The 18014-nt window shown below is 46.9% G+C and overlaps 1 protein-coding gene across 1 annotated transcript; it reads left to right on the forward strand.

The window, feature by feature from the left end:
* The first annotated feature begins 4958 nt into the window (after positions 1 to 4958).
* On the forward strand, positions 4959 to 15375 carry LOC139531417 (autotransporter adhesin BpaC-like). Its single transcript, XM_071327866.1, has 6 exons — positions 4959 to 5080; positions 8176 to 9560; positions 10007 to 10062; positions 10165 to 11243; positions 12097 to 12240; positions 15372 to 15375. Exons 1-6 carry the CDS (start codon positions 4959 to 4961, stop codon positions 15373 to 15375), a joined length of 2790 nt encoding a protein of 929 aa, XP_071183967.1.
* The last annotated feature ends 2639 nt before the right edge of the window (positions 15376 to 18014 follow it).

Here is an 18014-nt window from a genome sequence, read left to right on the forward strand (position 1 = left end):
GGGCTATGAAGGACCAGGGATGTGAACTGTTACTTAGATATGTAGTTTATACAGTCAGGGTTATGAAGGACCAGGGATGTGAACTGTTACTTAGATATGTAGTTTATACAGTCAGGGCTATGAAGGGCCAGTGATTTTAATCTGTCAGTCTGTGAGTCGATATAAAGGTCAGGACTCCAAAGGGTTTCTTTTTCTCTTCCCCATCAAAGTGTAAATCCACTGATTGCTGCCTCTGAATGGGGAGAGCACAAGCCTCCATTATGACTGCGTTTCTATGGCTCAGTGTGTTACATAGCCCCAGTGTACTGGGGGTTTATACCAGGGGCCTCACAGATCAATGAGCTGCATGACCTTTGCTTTGTCCCCTCGGCTCCGCTGCGATGTCACGCCATCTATTCCCTGGTACACTTAAAAGTAATGGAAGAGAAAGAGAGGAGAAGGAGAGAAAAAGAAGAGGAGGAAGAGAGAGAGAGGAGAGAGAGAGGAGGGAGAGAGAGAGGAGAGGGAGATGGAGGGAGTGAGAGAGAGGGAGGAGGGAGAGAGAGACGGAGGAGGGAGAGAGAGGAGAGAGAGAGCTGAGAGAGAAATGAGAATAGGGAGAAAGAATGAAGAGTAGGGAGAGAGAGAAGGAGGAGGGAGAGAGAGGGGAGGTAGAGGGAGAGGAGAGGAGGGAGTGAGAGGAGAGGATGGAGAGACGAGAGGAGGTAGAGAGAGAGGAGAGGAGGTAGAGAGAGAGGAGAGGAGGGAGCTAGAGAAAGGAGGAATTGAAGGAGAGAGAAATGAGAGGAGGGAGAGAGAAATGAGAGGAGGGAGAGAGAGAGGAGAGGATGAATTGAAGGAGAGAGAGATGAGGAGAAGGGTGAAAGAGAAAAGAATAGACAAGGGAGAGAGAAGGCAGATGAGGAGGTAGGAAGAAAGGAGAGGCAGAAGGACATATAAAGTAGAGGAGGTAGAGAGAGGAGAGGCCCACACCATCCTCCCACTGGGCAGAAGAAAAGACAGCACAAAAAACATCATCTGTTTCCTGAATGGACTTATACACAGAAAGAGAGGAGGAGGGTAAAATATGACCCACACTGACACCCACACTAAGACCCATGCCGAGACTGACGCCGATGTCGCCGCAGAGGATGGCTGACATTTTACATGCTCCTAACTAAATTGTGCTATTTCGTTCATTTTTTGTTGTTGTTGTTTGTAACTTATTTGTTTACTTATTTTGTTTATAATGTTGCCGCTACCATCTCTTATGACCCGAAAACAACTTCTGGACATCAGGACTGAGATTACTCACCGCGGACTGGAAAAAAGCTTTTTCCTGTAACGAGTCCGACGAGAAAGATACTCTACCCTCCGGGGAACAGGCCCAGATCCACGTCGCTTGAAGAAAAGACGGAGGAAAAAATGATGCAGATCAGAATGAGAATCCGTAGGCGAGCGAATAAACTCTCACTGCCATCCGTCCTACTTGCTAACGTGCAATCAATGGATAATAAAATTGATGACCTACGATTACTATTATCCTACCAACGGGACATTAAAAACTGTAACATCTTATGTTTCACCGAGACGTGGCTGAACGAAGAAATGGACAATATAGAGCTGGCGGGATTTTCCATGTACCGGCAGAACAGAGACGCTACCTCTGGTAAGACGAGGGGTGGGGGTGTGTGTCTATTTGTCAATAACAGCTGGTGTGCGATGTATAATATTAAAGAAGTCTCGAGATATTGGTCACCTGAGGTAGATTACCTTATGATAAACTCTAGACCACACACCATCTACCAAGAGAGTTCTCATCTATATTATTCGTAGCCATCTATTTACCACCACAGACCGATAATGGTACTAAGACCGCACTCAACCAACTCTATAAGGCCATAAGCAAACAAGAAAATGCTCATCCAGAAGCGGCGCTCCTAGTGGCCGGGGACTTTAATGCAGGCAAACTTAAATCAGTTTTTACCAAATGTTTACCAGAATGTCACATGTGCAACCAGAGGGGAAAACATTCTAGACCACCTTCATTCAACACACAGACACACACAAAGCTCTCCCTCGCCCTCCATTTGGCAAATCTGACGATAATTCTATTCAGACTAGAATATGTTCTGGGATTCATCCAATGGCATTGAAGAGTATACCACCTCAGTCATCGGCTTCATCAATAAGTGCATCGACGACGTCGTCCACACAGTGACCGTACGTGCATATCCCAACCAGAAGCCATGGATTAATGACAACATCCGCATCGAGTGTTAAAGGCTAGAGCTGCTGCTTTCAAGGAGCGGGACACTAATCCGGACGCTTATAAGAAATCCCGCTACGCCCACAGACGAACCATCAAACAGGCAAAGCATCAATACAGGATTAAGATTGAATCCTACTACACAGGCTCTGACGCTCGTCAGATTGATCAGGGCTGGAAAACTATTATGGACTACAAAGGGAAACCCAAACGTGAGCTGCCCAGTGACGCAAGCGAACCAGATGAGCTAAAAGCCTTTTATGCTCCCTTCGAGGCAAGCAACACTGAAGCATACACGAGAGCACCAGCTGTTTTGGATGACTGTGTGATAACGCTCTCGGTAGCCGATGTGAGCAAGACCTTTAAACAGGTCATCATTCACAAAGCCGCAGGGCCAGACGGATTACCAGGACGTGTACTCAGAGCATGCGCGGACCAACTGTCAAGTGTCTTCACTGACATTTTCAACCTCTCCCTGACCGAGTCTGTAATACCTACATGTTCCAAGTAGACCACCATAGTCCCTGTGCCGAAGGAAGTAAAGATAACCTGCCTAAATGATTAGTAGCACTCACGTCAGTAGCCATGAAGTGCCTTGAAAGGCTGGTCATGGCTCACATCAAGAGCATCCTCCCGGATACCCTAGACCCACTCCAATTTGCATAAAGCCCCAACAGATCCACAGTTGACGCAATCTCAATCGCACTACACACTGCCCTTTCCTTTTTAATATTTTACCGCAGTGGGCTAAATCAGAGTCACACAGAGTGGTTAACATTTTACCACAGTGGGCTAAATCAGAGTCACACAGAGTGGTTAACATTTTACCACAGTGGGCTAAATCAGAGTCACACAGAGTGGTTAACCTTTTACCACAGTGGGCTAAATCAGAGTCACACAGAGTGGTTAACCTTTTACCACAGTGGGCTAAATCAGAGTCACACAGAGTGGTTAACCTTTTACCACAGTGGGCTAAATCAGAGTCACACAGAGTGGTTAACCTTTTACCACAGTGGGTTAAATCAGAGTCACACAGTGGTTCAACTTTTACCACAGTGGGCTAAATCAGAGTCACACAGAGTGTTTCCTGTTAGTCTTAAACGAATCTACTATGAAACGAAAGTATACACCTCACACACGTGGTTAAGGACTCATAAATAGAAGACACCTGTACCATGTCAGATATGGAGTTGAAATGTATTACATTTTGAGTTTGCATCCCAATTTTACACTTTATATACATCACAGAAGACTGAAATATTACAAAACCATTTGACACAGAAACATCGGATTTTAAGGCAGGGATTTTTAAATGATGATTATTAATTATGAAATTCTGAATAATATGAATAACATTCCAACGATGAGGCCACTAGATGGTGAATTGGTCATTTAACTGCAGGACAGGCCTTCCACACAATTACTTTATTTAAACATACTGAGGACCACATAACTTTATTTAAACATACTGAGGACCACACAATAACTTTCTTTAAACATACTGACGACCACATAACTTTATTTAAACATACTGAGGACCACACAATAACTTTCTTTAAACATACTGATGACCACATAACTTTCTTTAAACATACTGAGGACCACATAACTTTATTTAAACATACTGAGGACCAGACAATAACTTTATTTAAACATAATGAGGACCACACAATAACTTTATTTAAACATACTGAGGACCACACAGGAACTGTATTTAAACATACTGAGGACACACATTCACTTTATTTAAACATACTGAGGACCAGACAATAACTTTATTTAAACATAATGAGGACCACACAATAACTTTATGTAAACATACTGAGGACCACACAGGAACTGTATTTAAACATACTGAGGACCACACATTAACTTTATTTAAACATACTGAGGACCACACATTAACTTTATTTAAACATACTGAGGACCAGACAATAACTTTATTTAAACATAATGAGTACCACACAATAACTTTATTTAAACATACTGAGGACCACACAGGAACTGTATTTAAACATACTGAGGACCACACAGGAACTGTATTTAAACATACTGAGGAAGGTGAACACAAGGGGATGAAAAGTGGGAAAGACTTTTGGGTACTCATTCCACGCTACAAGTCCAGAGATATCCAGAGAGTCCAGTTGTTGATGGGAAGAGACTGAAATGTTACTCTCTGATACTGCCTGAGGAACACTGACAGTATTGTAGAGACAGATATGTTACTCTCTGATACTACCTGAGGGAGACTGACAGTATTGTAGAGACAGAGATGTTACTCTCTACACTGACAGTATTGTAGAGACAGAGATGTTACTCTCTGATACTGCCTGAGGAACACTGACAGTATTGTAGAGACAGACGTTACTCTCTACACTGCCTGAGGGAGACTGACAGTGTTGTGGGACCTGTCTTGTCACGAGGATGTTCAGCAGCGCGGTGGCGGTAGCTCCCCAACTGAGGCGTGCTGTGCCCCAGCATAGTAGATCAGGCAGGGCGGTGGTTTCCCAACAGAGGTGGGCCGTGCCCCAGCAGAGGAGAGAAGTCCTGGCGTCATAAGCTCTCCATCTGAGGTGGGCCGTGCCCCAGCAGGGAAGAGCAGATTACCCAGACTCCACAGCAGTGGAGGGGTTGTGGGAATCGGGAATTACATCTGGGGTGGACTCAGTCTCTGAGGACCAAATCCTGAGGACCAGCAGAGTTTGGGAACATGACATATCCCTGCCAGGTCTCAGTCATGTACGACAATGGTGCCGTCGCCGGAGAGGCGGCGTCCTGCTCCTCATCTCCATACGACTGTCCCATGTCCTCTACTGTGACCTGTCAGAACGGGTGTCCTGCTGCTCATCTCCATACGACTGTCCCATGTCCTCTACTGTAACCTGTCAGAACGGGTGTCCTGCTGCTCATCTCCATACGACTGTCCCATGTCCACTACTGTAACCTGTCAGAACGGGTGTCCTGCTGCTCATCTCCATACGACTGTCCCATGTCCTCTACTGTAACCTGTCAGAACGGGTGTCCTGCTCCTCATCTCCATACGACTGTCCCATGTCCTCTACTGTAACCTGTCAGAACGGGTGTCCTGCTGCTCATCTCCATACGACTGTCCCATGTCCTCTACTGTAACCTGTCAGAACGGGTGTCCTGCTGCTCATCTCCATACGACTGTCCCATGTCCTCTACTGTAACCTGTCAGAACGGGTGTCCTGCTCCTCATCTCCATACGACTGTCCCATGTCCTCTACTGTAACCTGTCAGAACGGGTGTCCTGCTGCTCATCTCCATACGACTGTCCCATGTCCACTACTGTAACCTGTCAGAACGGGTGTCCTGCTCCTCATCTCCATACGACTGTCCCATGTCCTCTACTGTAACCTGTCAGAACGGGTGTCCTGCTGCTCATCTCCATACGACTGTCCCATGTCCTCTACTTTAACCTGTCAGAACGGGTGTCCTGCTGCTCATCTCCATACGACTGTCCCATGTCCACTACTGTAACCTGTCAGAACGGGTGTCCTGCTCCTCATCTCCATACGACTGTCCCATGTCCACTACTGTAACCTGTCAGAACGGGTGTCTTGCTGCTCATCTCCATACGACTGTCCCATGTCCTCTACTGTAACCTGTCAGAACGGGTGTCCTGCTGCTCATCTCCATACGACTGTCCCATGTCCTCTACTGTAACCTGTCAGAACGGGTGTCCTGCTGTTCATCTCCATACGACTGTCCCATGTCCTCTACTGTAACCTGTCAGAACGGGTGTCCTGCTGCTCATCTCCATACGACTGTCCCATGTCCTCTACTGTAACCTGTCAGAACGGGTGTCCTGCTGTTCATCTCCATACGACTGTCCCATGTCCACTACTGTAACCTGTCAGAACGGGTGTCCTGCTGCTCATCTCCATACGACTGTCCCATGTCCTCTACTGTAACCTGTCAGAACGGGTGTCCTGCTGCTCATCTCCATACGACTGTCCCATGTCCTCTACTGTAACCTGTCAGAACGGGTGTCCTGCTGTTCACCTCCATACGACTGTCCCATGTCCTCTACTGTAACCTGTCAGAACGGGTGTCCTGCTGTTCATCTCCATACGACTGTCCCATGTCCTCTACTGTAACCTGTCAGAACGGGTGTCCTGCTGTTCATCTCCATACGACTGTCCCATGTCCTCTACTGTAACCTGTCAGAACGGGTGTCCTGCTGCTCATCTCCATACGACTGTCCCATGTCCTCTACTGTAACCTGTCAGAACGGGTGTCCTGCTCCTCATCTCCATACGACTGTCCCATGTCCTCTACTGTAACCTGTCAGAACGGGTGTCCTGCTGCTCATCTCCATACGACTGTCCCATGTCCTCTACTGTAACCTGTCAGAACGGGTGTCCTGCTGCTCATCTCCATACGACTGTCCCATGTCCTCTACTGTAACCTGTCAGAACGGGTGTCTTGCTGCTCATCTCCATACGACTGTCCCATGTCCTCTACTGTAACCTGTCAGAACGGGTGTCCTGCTCCTCATCTCCATACGACTGTCCCATGTCCTCTACTGTAACCTGTCAGAACGGGTGTCCTGCTGCTCATCTCCATACGACTGTCCCATGTCCTCTACTGTAACCTGTCAGAACGGGTGTCCTGCTGCTCATCTCCATACGACTGTCCCATGTCCTCTACTGTAACCTGTCAGAACGGGTGTCCTGCTGCTCATCTCCATACGACTGTCCCATGTCCTCTACTGTAACCTGTCAGAACGGGTGTCCTGCTCCTCATCTCCATACGACTGTCCCATGTCCTCTACTGTAACCTGTCAGAACGGGTGTCCTGCTGCTCATCTCCATACGACTGTCCCATGTCCTCTACTGTAACCTGTCAGAACGGGTGTCCTGCTCCTCATCTCCATACGACTGTCCCATGTCCTCTACTGTAACCTGTCAGAACGGGTGTCCTGCTCCTCATCTCCATACTATTGTCCCATGTCCTCTACTGTAACCTGTCAGAACGGGTGTCCTGCTCCTCATCTCCATACGACTGTCCCATGTCCTCTACTGTAACCTGTCAGAACGGGTGTCCTGCTGCTCATCTCCATACGACTGTCCCATGTCCTCTACTGTAACCTGTCAGAACGGGTGTCCTGCTCCTCATCTCCATACGACTGTCCCATGTCCTCTACTGTAACCTGTCAGAACGGGTGTCCTGCTGCTCATCTCCATACGACTGTCCCATGTCCTCTACTGTAACCTGTCAGAACGGGTGTCCTGCTGCTCATCTCCATACGACTGTCCCATGTCCTCTACTGTAACCTGTCAGAACGGGTGTCTTGCTGCTCATCTCCATACGACTGTCCCATGTCCTCTACTGTAACCTGTCAGAACGGGTGTCCTGCTCCTCATCTCCATACGACTGTCCCATGTCCTCTACTGTAACCTGTCAGAACGGGTGTCCTGCTGCTCATCTCCATACGACTGTCCCATGTCCTCTACTGTAACCTGTCAGAACGGGTGTCCTGCTGCTCATCTCCATACGACTGTCCCATGTCCTCTACTGTAACCTGTCAGAACGGGTGTCCTGCTCCTCATCTCCATACGACTGTCCCATGTCCTCTACTGTAACCTGTCAGAACGGGTGTCCTGCTGCTCATCTCCATACGACTGTCCCATGTCCTCTACTGTAACCTGTCAGAACGGGTGTCCTGCTGCTCATCTCCATACGACTGTCCCATGTCCTCTACTGTAACCTGTCAGAACGGGTGTCCTGCTGCTCATCTCCATACGACTGTCCCATGTCCTCTACTGTAACCTGTCAGAACGGGTGTCCTGCTCCTCATCTCCATACGACTGTCCCATGTCCTCTACTGTAACCTGCCAGAACGGGTGTCCTGCTCCTCATCTCCATACTATTGTCCCATGTCCTCTACTGTAACCTGTCAGAACGGGCGTCCTGCTCCTCATCTCCATACGACTGTCCCATGTCCTCTACTACCCATGTCCTCCCATGTCCTCCACCTGCAGGGTGGATGGCACCCTGCAGGTGGGCACTGTGGATGGCACCCTGCAGGTGGGCACTGTGGATGGCACCCTGCAGGTGGGCACTGTGGATGGCACCCTGCAGGTGGGCACTGTGGATGGCACCCTGCAGGTGGGCACTGTGGATGGCACCCTGCAGGTGGGCACTGTGGATGGCACCCTGCAGGTGGGCACTGTGGATGGCACCCTGCAGGTGGGCACTGTGGATGGCACCCTGCAGGTGGGCACTGTGGATGGCACCCTGCAGGTGGGCACTGTGGATGGCACCCTGCAGGTGGGCACTGTGGATGGCACCCTGCAGGTGGGCACTGTGGATGGCACCCTGCAGGTGGGCACTGTGGATGGTACCCTGCAGGTGGGCACTGTGGATGGTACCCTGCAGGTGGGCACTGTGGATGGCACCCTGCAGGTGGGCACTGTGGATGGCACCCTGCAGGTGGGCACTGTGGATGGCACCCTGCAGGTGGGCACTGTGGATGGCACCCTGCAGGTGGGCACTGTGGATGGCACCCTGCAGGTGGGCACTGTGGATGGCACCCTGCAGGTGGGCACTGTGGATGGTACCCTGCAGGTGGGCACTGTGGATGGTACCCTGCAGGTGGGCACTGTGGATGGTACCCTGCAGGTGGGCACTGTGGATGGCACCCTGCAGGTGGGCACTGTGGATGGCACCCTGCAGGTGGGCACTGTGGATGGTACCCTGCAGGTGGGCACTGTGGATGGTACCCTGCAGGTGGGCACTGTGGGTGGTACCCTGCAGGTGGGCACTGTGGATGGTACCCTGCAGGTGGGCACTGTGGATGGTACCCTGCAGGTGGGCACTGTGGATGGTACCCTGCAGGTGGGCACTGTGGATGGTACCCTGCAGGTGGGCACTGTGGATGGTACCCTGCAGGTGGGCACTGTGGATGGCACCCTGCAGGTGGGCACTGTGGATGGTACCCTGCAGGTGGGCACTGTGGATGGTACCCTGCAGGTGGGCACTGTGGATGGTACCCTGCAGGTGGGCACTGTGGATGGCACCCTGCAGGTGGGCACTGTGGATGGCACCCTGCAGGTGGGCACTGTGGATGGTACCCTGCAGGTGGGCACTGTGGATGGTACCCTGCAGGTGGGCACTGTGGATGGTACCCTGCAGGTGGGCACTGTGGATGGTACCCTGCAGGTGGGCACTGTGGATGGCACCCTGCAGGTGGGCACTGTGGATGGTACCCTGCAGGTGGGCACTGTGGATGGCACCCTGCAGGTGGGCACTGTGGATGGCACCCTGCAGGTGGGCACTGTGGATGGTGAATAGAAATCAATACTGGATGGTGTTCAGAGACTGATGCGAGGGATTGAGTGTTGCTGAAAGGTGGGACTAAAAACAAAGAAAAGGTAACTCATGTAAAATATACTGTGTCCGTAAAATGTATACAGTATGTATAAACTGGAAGCATAAGCCTAAGTGTTCTTGTCCATTAGTTTACTGCAATTAGAGGAGGGGTGGTAGGGTTAGGGGAACATAATAAAGGAAAATATCTACAATATTAAAGCTGATCTGCCACCTAATTATTCATATGTTTCTATGACGACACAGCCTACAGGGAGGAGGTAGGCACTCTGACGACGTGGTGCCAGGTAAATATCCTCTGGTGGTGCCAGGTAAATATCCTCAGGTGGTGCCAGGTAAATATCCTCTGGTGGTGCCAGGTAAACATGTCAGCAAAACAAAGGAGCTGATTGTGGACTTCAGGAGGAACCAGGCTGGACACGCCCCCAATCTTCATCAACGGGGCCGCCTTGTTGACGGTCAGCAACTTCAAATTCTTCCGCGTCTCAGAGTAGCCTGAAATGGTCTAACCACAAGGACACCGCAGTGAAGAAGGCACGACAGCCACTCTTCTACCTCAGGATGCTGAAGAAATTAGGCCTGTCCTCAAGGGCCCTCAGAGTGTCTCCAAGGGCCCTCAGAGTGTCTTCAAGGGCCCTCAGAGTGTCTTCAAGGGCCCTCAGAGTGTCTTCAAGGGCCCTCAGAGTGTCTTCAAGGGCCCCCAGAGTGTCTTCAAGGGCCCTCAGAGTGTCATAAAGGGCCCTCAGAGTGTCTTCAAGGGCCTTCAGAGTGTCTTCAAGGGCCCTCAGAGTGTCTCCAAGGGCTCTCAGAGTGTCTCCAAGGGCCCTCAGAGTGTCTTCAAGGGCCCTCAGAGTGTCTTCAAGGGCCCTCAGAGTGTCTTCAAGGGCCCTCAGAGTGTCTTCAAGGGCCCTCAGAGTGTCTCCAAGAGCCCTCAGAGTGTCTTCAAGGGCTCTCAGAGTGTCTCCAAGGGCCCTCAGAGTGTCTTCAAGGGCCCTCAGAGTGTCTTCAAGGGCCCTCAGAGTGTCTTCAAGGGCCCTCAGAGTGTCTTCAAGGGCCCCCAGAGTGTCTTCAATGGCCCTCAGAGTGTCATCAAGGGCCCTCAGAGTGTCTTCAAGGGCCTTCAGAGTGTCTTCAAGGGCCCTCAGAGTGTCTCCAAGGACTCTCAGAGTGTCTCCAAGGGCCCTCAGAGTGTCTCCAAGGACTCTCAGAGTGTCTCCAAGGGCCCTCAGAATGTCTCCAAGGGCCCTCAGAGTGTCTCCAAGAGCCCTCAGAGTGTCCTCAAGGGCCCTCAGAGTGTCTTCAAAGGCCCTCAGAGTGTCTCCAAGGGCCCTCAGAATGTCTCCAAGGGCCCTCAGAGTGTCTCCAAGAGCCCTCAGAGTGTCTTCAAGGGCTCTCAGAGTGTCTCCAAGGGCCCTCAGAGTGTCTTCAAGGGCCCTCAGAGTGTCTTCAAGGGCCCTCAGAGTGTCTTCAAGGGCCCTCAGAGTGTCTTCAAGGGCCCTCAGAGTGTCTTCAAGAGCCCTCAGAGTGTCTCCAAGGGCCCTCAGAATGTCTCCAAGGGCCCTCAGAGTGTCTCCAAGAGCCCTCAGAGTGTCTTCAAGGGCCCTCAGAGTGTCTTCAAGGGCCCCATTAATAGCATACTGTTGGGCTGAATCACAGCCTGGAAAGGAAACTCCACTGCTGCAGACCACAAGGCGCTTCAGAGGACACCTACAACACCAGGTGTCACAAGAAGGCCAAGAAGATCATCAGGGACCCAAACCAACCACCCAAGCCATGACCGTTTCTTCAATCACTTAGACGCGGACAGTACAGAAGCACCCACTGCTTCTCCCACTATGGACAAAAGACTGATATTTTCTATTAAACACTCGGAATCTGAATATCAGTTGTGGAGTGTTGTCCTGTTCCCTCTGATTCAGACTGGGACTATCAGTTATGGAGTGTTGTCCTGTTCCCTCTGATTCAGACTGGGACTATCAGTTATGGAGTGTTGTCCTTTGTTGATCTATGACTATTGACGATAAATATTGTTAGACAGACCATCAGGGTGGAGGAGAATAGAGAAGCCTCTTTCATTGTCCTCCAGTGAAAGGTCTTCTTTATTGTGAAGAGGGACGATGGCAGCTGGCAGAGTCCGCCCTCTATACAGACAGAGATGAATGTCAAGAAACAAGTGGAGAGAAACATTTCAATGGAAATCTAAACAGGTGGGCGTGAACAATTTGTTTTGCCGTGTTTTCTGTTAACATGCCCCCAAAAACACCCTTTCACCCATCCCCCCCATCTTGAACCCCGCAGACATAATCGAGCCGTGGCAGAAAGGGGCCAAAATCCCTGTCCTGGATGGGGCCATCTTTAAGGGGAGGCTTTAGTCATGCAGACACATGTTGTAATTACCAACTGATGTATCTCTTCTGGCTTCACCCTTTTCTACCATTTGAGTCCAAGCAGTACAAAAGTGTGACCCTGAAAACCCTCACAAACTTCTACAGATGCACCATGAAGAGCATCCTGTCGGGATGTACCACCGCCTGGTACAGCAACCGCACCGTCCGCAACCGCAGGGCTCTCCAGAGGGGGGTCAGCCCAACGTGGCACCGGGGGCACACTGCCCTCCAGGACATCTACAGCACCCGGTGTCAAATCAAATCAATTCAAATTGTATTTGTCAAATGCGCCGAATACAACAGGTGTAGTAGACCTTACAGTGAAATGCTTACTTACAAGCCCCTAACCAACAATGCAGTTCAAGAAATAAAGTTAAGAAAATATTGATTAGATAAACTAAAGTAAAAAATAAAAAGTAACACAAAATAAAATAACAATAATGAGGTTATATACAGGGGGTACCGGTACTGAGTCAATGTGCGGGGGTACAGGTTAGTCAAGGTAATATGTACATGTAGGTAGAGGTAAAGTGACTATGCATAGATAATAAATAGAGAGTAGCAGCAGTGGAAAAACAAAGGCAGAGCGTCCTGTATTGATGCTTTGCCTGTTTGATGGTTCGGGTATTTTAATTTTATATCTTTTTGTATTTCATCTTTATTTAACCAGGTAGGCCAGTTGAGAACTACTGCGACCTGGCCAAGAAAAAGCAAAGCAGTACGACACAAACAACAACACAGAGTTACACATGTAATAAACAAACGTACAGACTATAACACAATAGAAAAAGTCTATATACAGTGTGTACAAATGGCGTGAGGAGGTAAAGCAATAAATAGGCCATAGTAGCGAAGTAATTACAATTTACCAAATTAACACCCCGGAGTGATAGATGTGCAGATGATGCAAGTAGAAATACTGCTGTGCAAAAGAGCAGAAAGTAAATAAAAACAATATGGGGATGAGGTAGGTAGATTGGATGGGCTATTTACAGATGGACTATGTACAGCTGCAACGATCGGTTAGCTGCTCAGATAGTTGATGTTTAAAGTTAGTGAGGGAAATATAAGTCTCCAACTTCAGTGATTTTTGCAATTCATTCCAGTCACTGGCAGCAGAGAACTGGAAGGAAAGGAGGACAAATGAGGTGTTGGCTTTGGGGATGACCAGTGAGATATAGCTGCTGGAACGTGTGCTACGGGTGGGTGTTGTTATCGTGACCAGTGAGCTGAGATAAGGCAGAGCTTTACCTAGCAAGGACTTATAGATGACCTGGAGCCAGTGGGTCTTGGCGACGAATATAAAGCGAGGGCCAGCCAACGAGAGCATACATGTTGCAGTGGTGGGTAGTATATAGGGCTTTGGTGACAAAACGGATGGCACTGTGATAGACTACATCCAGTTTGCTGAGTAGAGTGTTGGAGGCTATTTTGTAAACGACATCGCCGAAGTCGAGGATCGGTAGGATAATCATAGCGGGATTTCTTTTAAACATCCAGATTTGTGTCCCGCTACTTGGAAGCGGAAGCTCTAGCCTTTAGCTCGGTTCGGATGTTGCCTGTAATCTATGGCTTCTGGTTGGGATATGTACGTACGGTCACTGTGGGAAGGTCAAGAAGATCATCAAGGACTTCAGCCACTCGAGCTACAGCCTGTTCACCCCGCTATCATCTAGAAGGTGAGGTCAGTACAGGTGCATCAAAGGTGGGACCGAGAAACTGAAAAACAGCTTCCATCTCCAGACCATTAGACTGTTAATGCAACCGCTGTGTCAGATTTCAAAAAAGCTTTATGGAAAAAGCACACCATGCAATAATCTGAGTACAGCGCTCAGAGACCAAAAGAAGACATAGAGATATCCGCCATGTTGTGGAGTTAATTAAAGTCAGAAACAGCGTTATAAATATTCACTTACCTTTGATGATCTTCATCAGAATGCACTCCCAGGAATCCCAGTTCCACAATAAATGTTTGTTTTGTTCGATCAAGTCCATAATTTATGTCCAAATACCTCCTTTTAGTTTGCGCCTTGAGTTCACAAATCCAAATTCACGATGCGTAAGTCAGACGAAAAGTCAAAAAAATCCATTACGGTTCGTAGAACCATGTCAAACGATGTATAGAATCAATCTTTAGGATGTTTTTAACATAAATCTTCAATAATGTTTCAACTGAAGAATTCCTTTGACTTCAGAAATGCGATGGAACGCAGGTCACTCTCACGGAACAGCGCATGATCAGCTCATGCCAGACACCTGACTCAAAGAGCTCTCCTTCCCTCATTCCTCACAGTAGAAGCATCAAACAAGGTTCTAAAGACTGTTGACATCTAGTGGAAGCCTTAGGAAGTGCAATATGACCCCAAAGACACTGTATATCGGATAGGCAAACCTACAAACCTCAGATTTCCCACTTCCTGGTTGGATATTTTCTCAGGTTTTTGCCCCTGCCATATGAGTTCTGTTATACTCACAGACATAATTCAAACAGTTTTAAAAACGTCAGAGTGTTTTCTATCCAAATCTACTAATAATATGCATATCTTAGCTTCTGGGACTGAGTAGCTGGCAGTTTACTCATGGCACCTTATTTATCCAAACTACTCAATACTGCCCCCAGCCATAAGAAGTTATAAGTACTTTATACCACAGTCAGAGAGGATCAAGCCTATTATAGGCTACTATCAGAGAGGATAGAGGATCGAGGTAAGTCTCCTAGAGCGGGCTGAACGGGTTATAATGGATGACTGTGAGATGCAACGATCTTTGTGTCTATTTAGGTGAAATGCTTCTTGCTTGAAATTAATTGGCGAAATAACTGGCCAATCATTGTTTCAAGAGGGTTTAAGGTTTATGGTTTTCTTGGTCTCTTTTTATCCATCAGGTACAGCCATTATTTATGTCTGAATGAAGAGGATTGTACACACAGTGTCTCTCGTCTGTACCTCTTTCCTCTCATCACAGTGTCCCTCTTCTGTACCTCTTTCCTCTCATCACACAGTGTCCCTCTGTGCTCTTTCCTCTCATCACACAGTGTCCCTCTGTCCTCTTTCCTCTCATCACACAGTGTCCCTCTGTCCTCTTTCCTCTCATCACACAGTGTCCCTCCCCTGTTGCTCTTTCCTCTCATCCCACAGTGTCCCTCGTTTGATCTTGAGTCCCTTTCCCCTCTCTTCTTCTCCTCCATCCCCATGTTCTTTTTTCAACTCCTCTCCCGTCTTTTCTCCTTCTCTTCCTGTTATCCCCGCTCACTGTTCTCACTCCAGAAATGATTCAAATGAGCAGGTGTCGCCTGTCCAACAGATATACAGCTCCACCTGAAGCCGAGGGAAATCACTAAGATAACGTATGAAATCCTGTGTGATGTGTTTCTCATGCAGATGACTGTTTCTCTATTTATCTCCCCTTTAAGAAGAGTGAAACACCTCTGAAAATCGAATGTGTTATAAAAATATTTTTATAAAAAATAAAATAATTCAAAATCAACTCTGGACACACATTGGGCACCATAACTGGTGTATCGCCACCTGGGGCCCAACGGTAGCAGAGAACAGGCAGGCAGCGACCACCACAGGTAGACAGACGTCCTCCAGGGTCCATGTCTGACGTTACTCACAGAAGCATTTAACTCACTCCCACCAGAGGAAACAGGATGTTTCAACTTCACGTTTCCCCCCTCCCCCTCCTAAAAATATGCGAAGAAAACCACATTGCCAAGCTCCATGGGAGCCCTGGGAGCCGTCTTCTATCAGGATTTAGAGAAGAGCAGCGAGACCTGCTGCCAGCTACATGTTTCAGTCACACTCCAACACCAATATCAATGTGTATGGTAGGGTTACGATTGGTTTTTTATAGCTATGTAAATATTAGGGCATGCCATTCTTGACACCTCTGTAATTGTTATTGCACATTCGGATGTCGCAGCATAAGCAGCATGAAGGGTTCAACGTAGATGGAGGCTTGAATTGTCTGAGTTCTCACTAAAGCTGCACATTCAATAATACTGCAGCATCACAATGTGTTATATTGCAGCATCACAATGTATTATACTGGAGCATCACAATGTATTATACTGGAGCATCACAATGTATTATACTGGAGCATCACAATGTATTATACTGGAGCATCACAATGTATTATACTGGAGCATCACAATGTATTATACTGGAGCATCACAATGTATTATACTGGAGCATCTCAATGTATTATATTGCAGCATCACAATGTATTATACTGGAGCATCACAATGTATTATACTGGAGCATCACAATGTATTATACTGGAGCATCACAATGTATTATACTGGAGCATCACAATGTATTATACTGGAGCATCACAATGTATTATACTGGAGCATCACAATGTATTATACTGGAGCATCACAATGTATTATACTGGAGCATCACAATGTATTATATTGGAGCATCACAATGTATTATACTGGAGCATCACAATGTATTATACTGGAGCATCACAATGTATTATACTGGAGCATCACAATGTATTATACTGGAGCATCTCAATGTATTATATTGCAGCATCACAATGTATTATACTGGAGCATCACAATGTATTATACTGGAGCATCACAATGTATTATACTGGAGCATCACAATGTATTATACTGGAGCATCACAATGTATTATACTGGAGCATCACAATGTATTATACTGGAGCATCACAATGTATTATACTGGAGCATCACAATGTATTATACTGGAGCATCACAATGTATTATACTGGAGCATCACAATGTATTATACTGGAGCATCACAATGTATTATACTGGAGCATCACACTGTATTATACTGGAGCATCACAATGTATTATACTGGAGCATCACAATGTATTATACTGGAGCATCACAATGTATTATACTGGAGCATCACAATGTATTATACTGGAGCATCACAATGTATTATACTGGAGCATCACAATGTATTATACTGGAGCATCACAATGTATTATACTGGAGCATCTCAATGTATTATATTGCAGCATCACAATGTATTATACTGGAGCATCACAATGTATTATACTGGAGCATCACAATGTATTATACTGGAGCATCACAATGTATTATACTGGAGCATCACAATGTATTATACTGGAGCATCACAATGTATTATACTGGAGCATCACAATGTATTATACTGGAGCATCACAATGTATTATACTGGAGCATCACAATGTATTATACTGGAGCATCACAATGTATTATACTGGAGCATCACAATGTATTATACTGGAGCATCACAATGTATTATACTGGAGCATCACAATGTATTATATTGCTGGCATCACAATGTATTATACTGGAGCATCACAATGTATTATACTGGAGCATCACAATGTATTATACTGGAGCATCTCAATGTGTTATATTGCAGCATCACAATGTATTATATTGCAGCATCACAATGTATTATACTGGAGCATCACAATGTATTATATTGCAGCATCACAATGTATTATATTGCAGCATCACAATGTATTATATTGCAGCATCACAATGTGTTATATTGCAGCATCACAATGTGTTATATTGCAGCATCACAATGTGTTATATTGCAGCATCTCAATGTATTATATTGCAGCATCACAATGTATTATATTGCAGCATCTCAATATATTATATTGCAGCATCACAATGTGTTATATTGCAGCATCTCAATGTATTATATTGCAGCATCACAAGGTATTATATTGCAGCATCACAATGTATTATATTGCAGCATCACAATGTGTTATATTGCAGCATCACAATGTGTTATATTGCAGCATCACAATGTGTTATATTGCAGCATCTCAATGTATTATATTGCAGCATCACAATGTATTATATTGCAGCATCACAATGTGTTATATTGCAGCATCACAATGTATTATATTGCAGCATCTCAATATATTATATTGCAGCATCACAATGTGTTATATTGCAGCATCTCAATGTATTATATTGCAGCATCACAATGTATTATATTGCAGCATCTCAATGTGTTATATTGCTGCATCACAATGTG

This window comes from Salvelinus alpinus, chromosome 10 (assembly GCF_045679555.1).
Source record: "Salvelinus alpinus chromosome 10, SLU_Salpinus.1, whole genome shotgun sequence".
NCBI classification, from domain to species: Eukaryota; Metazoa; Chordata; class Actinopteri; order Salmoniformes; family Salmonidae; genus Salvelinus; species Salvelinus alpinus.

What these genes read in the sequence shown, in the direction of transcription:
- LOC139531417 (XM_071327866.1), top strand. Translation starts at nt 4,959, where the DNA reads ATGACATATCCCTGCCAGGTCTCAGTCATGTACGACAATGGTGCCGTC. An exon ending in ACTGTGACCTGTCAGAACGG is followed by an intron (nt 5,081 to 8,175) that starts GTGTCCTGCTGC and finishes GTAACCTGTCAG; the next exon opens with AACGGGCGTCCTGCTCCTCA. An exon ending in GGCCCCATTAATAGCATACT is followed by an intron (nt 11,244 to 12,096) that starts GTTGGGCTGAAT and finishes AAACTTCTACAG; the next exon opens with ATGCACCATGAAGAGCATCC.